The sequence below is a fragment of the Phodopus roborovskii genome, unplaced genomic scaffold, assembly GCF_943737965.1.
Source record: "Phodopus roborovskii unplaced genomic scaffold, PHOROB, whole genome shotgun sequence".
NCBI classification, from domain to species: Eukaryota; Metazoa; Chordata; class Mammalia; order Rodentia; family Cricetidae; genus Phodopus; species Phodopus roborovskii.
In genome coordinates this window covers 1,665,778-1,677,389 of record NW_026126410.1, presented here as the reverse complement: position 1 = coordinate 1,677,389, position 11,612 = coordinate 1,665,778, and the positions used below count along the sequence as shown (strand labels likewise).

Below are 11,612 nucleotides of genomic sequence, written 5' to 3'. Positions count from 1 at the left end.
GGTATGCACTAGATTTAGTTCAATAACAGAGCCAATTGAACACTGATCAGGGGCATTAGCTACTTATCATTTTCAAGGTCAGTTTAAGAACAGAACAAACTGACAGGCCGTTGTGGCTCATGCCTTTAATCCCTGCATTTAATGCCAGCACTCGGGAGGCAGAGGCAGGAGGCTCTCTGAGTTGGAGGCCAGCCTGGTCTACAGATCGAGTGCCAGGAGAGCTTCCAAAGCTACACAGATAAACTCTGTCCCCAAAAAACAAACAACAAAAAACAACTCAGAACAGACAAAATACTAAAAAAGTACCCCCCACACACACACAATTAAACATCGCCAATTTCTATATTGTAGAGTGGGGATTTTTAAATTCTGCATGCCCGAGGGCTAGGAAACCCAATCTGAAGAGGCCGAGAGGCTTCTTAAAAGAAAAGGACAATGATAATTAGGGCTAAGAGTTGGGTTGAGGAACTGCATTGTCCCGTTTGCCATTTCCATGAAATACTGACTTTCCCCACACAGGCCGCTTTCAGAAGAAAGTCAGGATTAGATTAACCAGTATAAACAAATATAGCAAGAAAAACTGATCCAAGCTCATATACCCAGACCAGTGGAAATACAGTATCTGGATTCCCCCCCCCCCCCTTCAGTCTGTCTGTTAGAATTATGAGAGGTTACAAGAATGTTTTCCAAATCCTTTCTTGCTTCCCAACTTTGTTGTTGTTTTTGGGAATTCTGCGTCACCGACTGTCAGTTTTTGAAAGCCATGTCGGTCTGCAGATCAGTGAGCAGCAGGCTACATAAAATTCATAGGTACACAGTGCCTACCTCTAATTTAAAAAAAAAAAAATCGCGCCTTGCATTAATTCGATCTTTCAGCGGGGATTAGCTGAATCAAAGTTGTTAGCAAACAAAAATCAAGTTCTGGTTAAAAAAAAAAAAGATCAAGTCACCTTCGATTCTTAACAATGATTGTTTTTGAATATAAAAGATTTAAAGAAAGGCAGGAAGAAAATTCGCCCAGAGTTTTCAGAAATTCAATTGTGCTTTGTCTGCTTGAGTTGACTCAATATTCGAGTGGTCAACCCCCCCCCCCCACACACACACACAGAGTTCTCGGTCCTTTACAATATCGTCCTTGTCCTCCGGGCGAGGAATTCTGTGTTGTGTGTTACGAAATTCACAATTTCCCCTGGACCAGACCTACATTTCCCTTGGCATGCCCACAGCTGCTTAGTATACACCGCTAGTCGGAAGTTTTCTGAACAGGTCGTGCAACAGGTGCAGCCCTGCAAACCTGGCAATTTTCTCTCTCTTTTTCACTCAAACGCTGTCCCCAGTATGGCTTACACAAGCGTTTCACCAAAAATTCGGCGAGTACTCCTTCTGTTTACGCCGATTTCTCCAAAAACAAAACTCAGGCATCTATATACATTCCGGAAGTCTATCCGTAATTACAACTAGCTCCTCCGCCTGGCATTTATTTCACTGACAGCACAGGAGGAGTGAGCCGGAAAAACTGCTCACACAGAAAGCAGCGCGCTCGATGGCTGTTCCGGGTTTTAATACCATCTGCACTGCTCCCCTGCTTGTTAGTGGTAAAACCGAGTGGAAATACACTTGGCCGTGTGTGTGTGTGTGTGTGTGTGTGTGTGTGTGTACCCACGCGGGCGGGCTTCTCATTCTGCAAGTCCTCGCTGGCGTTTGATGCTTAATTGACTCGCGGTTCAACCCCTGAAAACAGTCTCCTTAGGGTGGTTTTGGGGGACAGTCTTGCAAGCTTCCCCCTAAACCAAAACGCAAGGCGCTCGAGGAGGGGGGAGCAGACCCTGCCAGCCACTCCCGGCGCTGGGGAAGAGGGCCGCACGCGAGGCGGGGACTCGGCGTTCAAAAGGCCGAGGGAGGGCACAGGGCGCACCGCCTACCTCCGCGGTCAGCCCCGGTGCTCCGGCGGGAGGTGACCCGCCACGGCCGCGGGGCGCTCGGCGGGAAGTCGCCGCGCATGCCCGGAGCCGCGCCCGCTGCACCCTGGGTCGCCTTAGTTCCCGCAGGCCTCACTCGGCCAGCGGCGCCCAGGGGCCCCGCTCGCTTGTCTTGGAGGCTCGCGAGGGAGGCGCTGGATCCGCCAGATGGAGGCCAGGTCGGTACCACGGGGTCGAGCGAGCCGGGCCGGCTCTCCCTTATCCCCGTGGGGTCCGGAGAAGCGAAGCCGGTCGCCTGGCCTCCCGGGGGCAACCGTCAGACCCCGGGCGGAGGGCTGCGCTCAGCCATGCGGCCCCTTTAAGAGGGGGCGGGGCGCAGCCTGCCGTTTGGCCACCCTCCGCGCCCTCCCCCCCACCCCAGGCGAGAGTTGACAGACCAATCGCCCGGGTGGTGCAGGGAAGGCGGGAGAATGCGAACCCTTCGGTAGGGCGATAGGGGCGGGGCTCCAGCCTTATTAGGAGTAAGCGCTGCGCAAGCGCAGATGCGGCCGCCGCCGAAGGGGCGGGGTCAAGTCCACTGAGACTCCGACAGGCACCGAGGCTGATAGCGAGGAGAGAGGGCTGCGAGGGACTTGTCACGGGGATCTGGGCGACCGGGCAGCCCTGGTAGTGTCTGGGGACTCCCGGGGAGGGGAACAGCCAGTGTCACCGCACGGGAGCCCGGCGCCATCGGCCGCGGGGAACCCCGCTGCTGTCTCCCAGCGAGGGAGGGGGCCGGAGGGAGCCCCGGTGTCGCCCCGCCCCTGGGCTTGTTACCGCGGGGGCGGGGAGTGAGGGTTTCTTCTGGGGGGGAGTGGAGATCGGGGGACTCGGCGGTGCCCTCTCGAGCGGCGGCCGTGTCCCCGCGGCGCCGGGCTGCCGAGCGAAGGAGCGGCGGTCGTGGCTGTTGCATGTGTGGCTGCTGGATGCGGAGGCGGCGGCGGCGGCGGCGGCGAGGAGCAGCAGTGGCGGCAGGATGTTAGGGCAGCAGCAGCAGCAGCAGCTGTACTCGTCGGCCGCGCTCCTGACCGGAGAGCGGAGCCGGCTGCTCACCTGCTACGTGCAGGACTACCTGGAGTGTGTGGAGTCGCTGCCCCACGACATGCAGAGGAACGTGTCGGTGCTGCGGGAGCTGGACAACAAATACCAAGGTACTTTCTCTCCGGTGACAGTGCCCGTGAAGTGTAGCGAGCGATCTGGTGTGTGGGACCTGGAGGGGGGCCACCGCAGCCCGGCCTCGCGGCCCTCCCCTGTCCCGGCTGCGGCCGGCCGAGACTTCCGAGGGCCGCCCGTCAGCCCCCGCTGCAGCTCAGGCGGCTGGCTGCAGCTGCCGCGGACGGGAATCAGCCATTTTAAGCGAGCATTTGTTCCGGTGCCCGCCGGCCGGCTGCCGCACGCTGTCCTGCCCCGGGCTGGCGAATGTGCAGTGGGGCGCGGGCCGGGTGCTGGGTGCTGGGTTGGCCTTCTGGCCCCTGCCCGCTGGGCCCCCTCCCTCTGCGAGCAGATGCTTTGGAACGTGCCGGGGGGGAGGGGGCGAGAGGACGGCGAAGCTGGACTTGGGAGATGGCCTCCCCGTTCCGGCTCCCGGCGTGGCGCGGGACAGGGACAGTCTGTACTCCCCTCTCGCCCCGGGGAAAGTTCCGAGCAGCCCGGTGCCTCAGCCTGTCCTCAGCTCTGCCAAATGGTTAAAGGGGGAGGGGTCCCCCGCAGGGCCGGGCGGAGCGGGTGTGTGTGTGTGTGTGTGTGTGATGTGTCTGTGTGTGTGGCGGGGAGGGCCCCGGTCCCGGTCTGGGGGCGGGGCTTGCAGGTGTGACGTCGTATGGGCGGGGCCCGCGCTATCGCGGGCCGCTGCCGCGGCGGGCTGCTTGGAGGAACCCGGGTGGACTGAACTGACTGCCCGCGGAGGGACTCGCCGGGCGGGGCCTTAGATGGTCCTGGGCGGAGTCGGTGTTGGGGTGGTGATAATTTCAAATCTGTCCTACCCAGTGAATCAAGGCGCGGGCACTGCTGCTGTGGGACTGTCGCTGACCCTGGCTCAGCGTAGGTTCCGGGCTGTGTGTCACTTCCGGACCTCTGGAGGAAGTGGGTTCGTTGGCTGGGCAACCACCTGGCGTCCCTGCACCCTGGGGTTCCTCCTCCAGCAAGTATAAACGAGGAGAAAAGCGAAAAGGTTTTTTTTTTTTTTTTTTTTTTTTTTCCTGTTGTTTGTCGTCAAAGAAACTAGGATAGAGAACCATCTTTAGGGACTGTCGTACCTAGAACAGGAGAAATTTAAATGGGGATATGTTCTTCCTTCAGTAACCCCGAGTTCAGGAAACAGCTTAGACCTGATGTGTACCCGAAAACAACTTGTAGTCATTCTGTTTTTCCAGACATGTCACCGATCCTGTAACTTAATCCTGTAGTCCAGCTCTTGGTGACAGTTTTAACATGTTAGAACACTTAGGCGTCTCAACCTACAATTTTGTTTTCTGAGTCTCTGGTAAGACTAATTCTGTTGGGAGAAGACAGTATTGTTTCTACAATACTCCAGGGTCTTCACCAGGTTCAACATACGAGGTAAAAACAAAAATCACTTTTATAGAAAAATTTAAAGTAACATTCAGTTAATTGTGTAGAGAATATTTTTATTTCAAAGCTGTCTACTTCAAGAACACAATTGTTTTTCAGATTGTGTGACTCCTCTCTTAGAGTCCACCCCTACTCCCACCCTTCAAAAAAAAAAAAAAAAAGAGCATCATCCTGTGTGGGTTTTTTTTCTCCTGCATATATGGGGGACATACATGAATGACAATCTAGCAATGGGACACATGCTTAGGAATTCTGTTCCCAAATTTGTAGTTTTCCTTATATTAATACTGTATTGTATTGTATTCTGTAAAGGCACAAAAAGGAGGCTATTTTAGGTTGGTAGTGACATAATTCTTTGACAGGAAATCTGTGATCCTAGTTATCTATAATTGTCACAAATTGCTCTGATAACATGAATAGTAGACCTTACAATGCTGAAATGTCCATACAAATCATCAGCTTCGTTGTGATTGTGACTAATTCCAAGATTAATATAAAAATAGTGGCCTAACTCCTGCTCTATACACAACATAGTTGCTAAACTCAACTTCACTGTTTTATTTTTGTTAGAAGCTTTATATATTTTCATGTTCTTGGTCCAGATTTCTTTTCACCGATAATGGGAGTCAGTGCTAATATAACAGTGCTTAGGGAGGGGGGCCAATGAAATTGCTCCGTCACCTATGTGAGCCTTTCAGGAATTACCGAACAGTCCATTAAGTAGAGAAGTAAAGAAAAACAATTGAATTAAATATTCATTGCAGGATATGGTTATTAGAAAACTTTTATTGTCTCTGAAGCATTTTATTCATAATTTCCTAGCAACCTTTGAGCTAAAATGTATTATGTAATTCCAAGTGCCTTTCATATGGTATATGAAAAGTGCTGTAAGATCAGATGTAGATTTGGCAGATTTGGCATATAAAAGTAATGGCATTCTCATGGGTTTGCTCTGTATAGTTTTTGAATTTTTAAGTGCTGGCCATTGAACCTAGGCTCTCACACATATATGGCAAGTAGTCATTGAATTATCTCCCATTTTGACTCAGGAGCTCACTGAGTTACCTTGGCTGACCTCACTTGATCCTCCTGCCTCACTTTCCCAAGCTGATAGGATTACCAGCCACTGGACCCAGCAAGATAAAAAAAAAAAAAAAAAAAAAAATCTCTATCCCATAATATGGGCTAAGTAAATGGTAATTTCCTTTTCTTTTTTTCCTCACTGTACAATTACGGTATCCTTAAAATATAAATCAGTGTGGCAAGTATGACACAAGGCACAGCTGACCTGATCATGAGATACAGAATACTTGAAGTTTTTGTAATTTTTAAATTATTTTGCATCTACCAAGGGAAATATCTAATGTCTTTTTTTTTTTTTTTTCCTGGTAGGAAAACTGGGCTCTTAGGAAATGCATTTATATGCTTCTTTGAGCAAAACAGAATAGATTTAAATTTTGTTCACAAATGTAATATGCATAAGACAGAAGGATGGCTCTGTTGGTAAAGGTGCTGACAGCCAAGCCTGATGACCTAAGTTCAATCCCTGGAACTCACACTGTGGAAGGAGAGAACTGACTCCCACAAATCCTCCTCTGACCTTTATGATTAGTGTTTAGTATGCATGAGTTCTTATGAACACACACACACACACAATGTTTTAAAAATGTGAAGCTTATGGTATGCAAATGTGAATAGTTTCTGTAGCTTCAGCTGTAGTGCCAAAATTGTGCATCTAGTATTAATGTATGCAATTTCCAGGGAGGAGGGAATCCACAAATGTGTTAATTATTTGCTTTTGTTGCCTGATTTCAGACAGCCACTATATGCATTTTACTTAGTTAGCATTTCTGCTCCTTATAGTAGGAATTAGAGTATAGAAGAATGGTATGGGCTGTAGTGGTAATAATAATGGGATGCTGTGTAGTATTAGAAATTAGAGTTAATGTTTATTTTTTACCTCCAGCAAGGCAGATCTCTTTGATATAAGCATTGTGCCTTATAAGGGTAAGAAATAGAACAGATTTGAATAAAACTAAACTTAATTAGATTTTTGGTGACTTGTGAAATTGTACATTCTGTGCCTGATTTAAAAGTGTCCCAACTTTTTCTCCGATTGCATTAGCAGCTTCCACAGGCATAGCATAGCGTCGACTGCTGAGTTAGATACGAAGGTAGAATGATCCAGGGCTGACTTTACTGTAATGTTGGAGTGGCTTGCTCAGCAGATTCCAGGAACAGCAGATCTACTCTTGAAATAGTTTTGATTTTCAGAATTTCCCTGTGATGCTAAAATAAAAGAACCATTAAAACTAAGTTACAGGAAACAGAGATGCTGATGTCTGCCTTTTAAAAGAGTATCCAAGCAGGAGAGGTGAAAATTAAGGTGATGTGTCTGTCTCTCTGGAGGCATGTAACAAGTCACTTATTAAGCTGTAAGCCCTGTAAACACACAGGTGGGTAGTAGTCTGTGGCGGAGTCCCAGAACCACCTCGAGTTTTATGGCTGGAGTTCAGCATGTTAAATTTTCTATATAGAGTTGTTTTGATGTTGAGCTAAAGAATAGGCAGTAAGGAACTCAGCAAGTCCTAAATTAGAATGTAATAGTCTTACATGATACTTTTGATTATTAATTTACTGTGGGTGTGTGTGTTTGTGTTCTGTGAAGGCCAGAGATTGATGTCCCATGTCTTCCTTTATTGCTCTCCACCTTGTTTTTTGAGACAGGGTCTCTGACTTAAGTTTGCTGATTGAGCTAGACTGCCTCACACCAGCAAGCCCAGGGATGCTGTCTGTATCCCCAGCACTGAGGTTACAGGTGCACATAGCCACACTGCCTTTTATGTGGTGCTAGGGATTAATTAGGTCCTTGTGATAACATGGCAAGTACTTTACAGACTAGCCATTTCCCTGTTCCCCCTTACCTTTTTAAATAATATTAAATGTTTATGTTCTTGTTAGTTTACTTCTAATTACCTTTGTCTTAGCTTTCTGTTGCTGTGATAAAATACCATGACCAAAAGCAACTTGGAAAGAAAAGGTTTATTTAAGCTTACAGCTCAGGTCATAGTCCATGTGTAGTAAGAGTCAGGACAGGAACTGAAGGCAGGAACTGGAGGCAAGAGCTAGAACATAAGCCATGCTGCTTCCAGGCTTGCTTCTCGTGGCTCACCCAGCCTGCTCAGAAGTACCTGGCCAGGGTTGAAACTGTGCACAGTGTGCTGGGCTCTCTTTATGTCAGTCATCATTCAGGAAAATGCCCAAAGGCTGATTACTGAGGCATTTCTCAGTAGAGAGCTCCTCTTCCTCAATAACTCTAGCTTCTGTCAAGTTAGCAAATTAACCAGACAACCTTTAAAAATGTCCTAAATTACTTTTCTTTAATTGTGTCTGTGTGTGAGGACATGGATGCATATTTATATGGAGGTCAGAGGGTAATTTGCAAGGATTAGTTCTGTACTTCTATAATGTGGGTCCAAAGAATAAAATGGAGGTGTTGTCGGTGTGGTAAGGGGGCTCAGTGGTTAAGAGCACTGGCTGTTCTTCCAGAGGATTCAGGTTCAATTCCCAGGACCCATGTGACAGCCCATAGGACACCATACATACAGGCAAAAACCAATGCATGCAGGCACACACACACACACACACACACACACACACACACACACACACACACACACAAAAAAAAAAAAACCAAATTGAGGTCATAAGGCCTGGTAGCAAGCTCCTTTACCTGTTGAGCCGTTTGCCCCAAGTACACTTTCATTTTAATTGGAAGTAATGTTTTTAATGTATACATACTATCAAATGTGGTTTCTTTCCCACTGTAATTCTAACTTGAAAGTGATGTATATGCTAATGTGCCATAATATTCTCCTTTCCCCCCTTTTTTAGAAACTTTAAAGGAAATTGATGATGTCTATGAGAAGTATAAGAAAGAAGACGATTCAAACCAGAAAAAACGCCTACAGCAACATTTGCAGAGAGCGTTAATCAATAGCCAAGAATTGGGAGATGAAAAAATTCAGATTGTCACACAGATGCTCGAATTGGTGGAAAATCGGGCAAGACAAATGGAGCTGCATTCACAGTGTTTCCAAGACCCCGCCGAAAGTGAACCAGCCTCAGACAGAGCCAGGGTGGATTCCAGTCAGCCCGAAAGATCTTCTAGAAGACCTCGAAGACAGCGAACCAGTGAGAGCCGAGATTTATGTCACATGACAAATGGGATTGAAGACTGTGATGATCAGCCACCAAAAGAAAAGAAATCCAAATCCGCTAAGAAAAAGAAACGCTCCAAGGCCAAGCAGGAAAGGGAAGCCTCGCCTGTTGAGTTTGCAATAGATCCCAATGAACCAACCTACTGCTTATGTAACCAAGTGTCTTACGGGGAAATGATAGGCTGTGACAATGAACAGTGTCCCATTGAATGGTTTCACTTTTCATGTGTTTCACTCACCTACAAACCAAAGGGGAAGTGGTATTGCCCAAAGTGCAGGGGAGACAATGAGAAAACAATGGACAAAAGTACTGAAAAGACAAAAAAGGAGAGAAGAGCGAGGTAGTGAAGCCATCCATGTTTTAAAAGGGTTGTTTGTCTTTTATATAACTGGTTTACTTTCAGAAAATGTTTTAGGGTAAATGCATAAGACTATGCAATAATTTTTAATCATTAGTATTAATGGTGTATTAAAAGTTCTTGTACTTTGTCTGTGACCTTAATTTTCTGCACTGAATTACCAAATATTTTAAGCCAGGTAGTCTTGAGGGCACCTGAGGAAAGGAGCGGGAAACAGGGAGAGAGTGGTATGAACGAACTTCAAGCAGCTTCCCAAACCACGCCTATTTCATTTGCACCTCAAACTCTCATGCTGTTTTGTGGAGTAAACACAAAAGTTTTACTAACATCTTAGTTCTGTGTGCTTAAAAATTTTATGTATTGTTGGATCTCTGTGTCAGATTATCTTGGTAATTTCAAATATGAATACTATCCTGTTTAGAAATTCTTACTGGCCCCAATGTATTCATACACTTGTTAAATCTCTGGGAACTAGAGAAGAGTTACCTGTGGTTCCATGTGGAATTGTGCACTCTTCCTGGAGTATTTGCTGCTGTATTTCCTTGGTAGCTTTTGACAGCTGTCAATTGTAGTATCTGTAAATGCCACTGCTTTTTCAGAACAGATGCACTTCATCTAGTGCTTGATAAGAGACTTGTCTTGTTTTGATTGGGACGGGTAAGGCTAGTCAGAATCCCCAAAAAAACCGCTGCTGTTGGCTTGCACTGTCAAGATTTGGAGTAATTATGATGGTCCAGGTTGAACAATTTAAAGATGTGTCTTGATATTTTCCATGTGACCCACTGGGCCATGTAGCCACAGACCTGTCAGTGGGAAAAGGGCATATATGAGTCTTTAAACATTGCCTTTTCTGTCAAACAGTTATTTTAAATAGTTTCTTTGGGGGCTAGAGTTTATTTCTATCCCAATGATTAATTATACATTATTTTAAATAACAGTATATTTACCTTAACCTCTGGTATTGGTGCTGTTTGATGTTTTCATGTTTATTGAACTAATTTCATTCTAACAATACAATTGATAATGTATTTGTAAACTGAACCTTCTGGAATTTTGACATTTTAAGGGCAAGTATTTTGGTGGATATATGTCCTTGCATTGGAGCAGTTTTTGATTATGGCGGGGCAGGTGGACCAGCTCTATAAACTTATGTGCAGCATACTTCTTAGTCATCACTTCTTTCTAATCTAATGATCTTGAGTCTTTTTGATTAGTATGTGAAAAATCCTGTCTGCTTGTTTGGAAAAAGAAATATTTTTTCTCTTCAAGCTGTCTGTGTGACTTGTAGGCACTTCATTTCACCTTATCAGAACATCAGGTCACTCATCTGTAAGATGAGTTGGCAGAAATGTCTTCAAGGCTCTTTTGAAATCTTGGTGTCATACTGTAGTTAAAGATTTTAATAATGCAATGCAATGGCTTTTCTCTTTCATTAACATTCTGCACCCTGAGGTATGAAGACAGTTTAAGATTAGAGGTTGGTAAAAGAATATTGTTTTAATCCCAAGTGTATGTTGATTGGTGACTGTTGCCCATTGATGACTGACCTACTTACCTTCCTTCCTTCCTTTTGGTTTTTCGGGACAGGGTCTCTCTGTGTAGCTCTGGCTGTCCTGGAACTCATTCTGTAGCCCAGACTGACCTTGAACTCACAGAGATCTGCCTATCTCTGCTTCCTGGGTGCTGAGATTAAAGGTGTGCACCACTACCACCCAGCTAGTGATTTTATTTCTTAAGCAAGAAATATTGAACAGAATGATGTTGAAGAATTTATTTTTAACTTTGTTGAGTTGTAAAGAAACCCATTTCCCTCTTGAGAATATAACTGTTTAACTAACACCATCCACAGGATCATTATGAGCAAAGCTCTCCCAAGCTCTGAGGTATGGCTATGGAGAATTCACCACTCTTTAATTCATAAATTTGCCTCTTGCCTTATGGGAGAAAAAAAAACCCACAACATTTTAATACTGGCATTCATATTTGCATTAGACTTTGACAGGTAGGTGGACCTGGAATGTCTTTATCATTCAGACCTACTGTTTGAAACATGTTTTATGAATTAACTTTTGTTTTTTGTACTATTGGAGAGTCATAAATTTGCATAGCATTATGACTGAGATTTCTTTGTTAAATTTTATCTCTTATGCTACCTCATATCACTGTTATCAGCTCATAGTGTGTGACAGATTCCCAAACTTATTTCACATTGGAATGAGCTCAGTAAGTTTGAAAGTATCAGCAGTCACAGCAGTTGTGTGACTTAAGCATTAGGCTCTTGTAGAAGGTTCTCATTCTAACATACAGAAAAGTTGTAAAATGGCTGGCCCATTTTGACACTTTCAGCCTATTGAAAATTCCTGGGAGATTGTGCATTCAGACTTTCATAGCCCCAAAGCTACCACCACTAGTAGCTGAGCACTGGTCCCTCTGTACCAGGGGCTGCTTTTTTACCCTGTTGGGATTGGCAAAGAGAAATTCCCTCCCTCTCATGGACCGCACAT

The 11,612-nt window shown here is 45.8% G+C and overlaps 1 protein-coding gene across 1 annotated transcript; it reads left to right on the top strand.

The window, feature by feature from the left end:
- Nucleotides 1-2,788: 2,788 nt before the first annotated feature.
- Nucleotides 2,789-9,238, top strand: Ing2 (inhibitor of growth family member 2). The gene is made up of 2 exons (XM_051182405.1): nucleotides 2,789-3,109; nucleotides 8,424-9,238. Exons 1-2 carry the CDS (start codon nucleotides 2,935-2,937, stop codon nucleotides 9,092-9,094), a joined length of 846 nt encoding a protein of 281 aa, XP_051038362.1. The 5' UTR covers nucleotides 2,789-2,934; the 3' UTR covers nucleotides 9,095-9,238.
- The last annotated feature ends 2,374 nt before the right edge of the window (nucleotides 9,239-11,612 follow it).

Excerpts from the sequence above, each read along its gene's own strand:
- Ing2 (XM_051182405.1), top strand. The coding sequence starts at position 2,935 with ATGTTAGGGCAGCAGCAGCAGCAGCAGCTGTACTCGTCGGCCGCGCTC. Across the intron at positions 3,110-8,423 it reads GCTGGACAACAAATACCAAG|AAACTTTAAAGGAAATTGAT; the intron begins GTACTTTCTCTC and ends CCCCTTTTTTAG.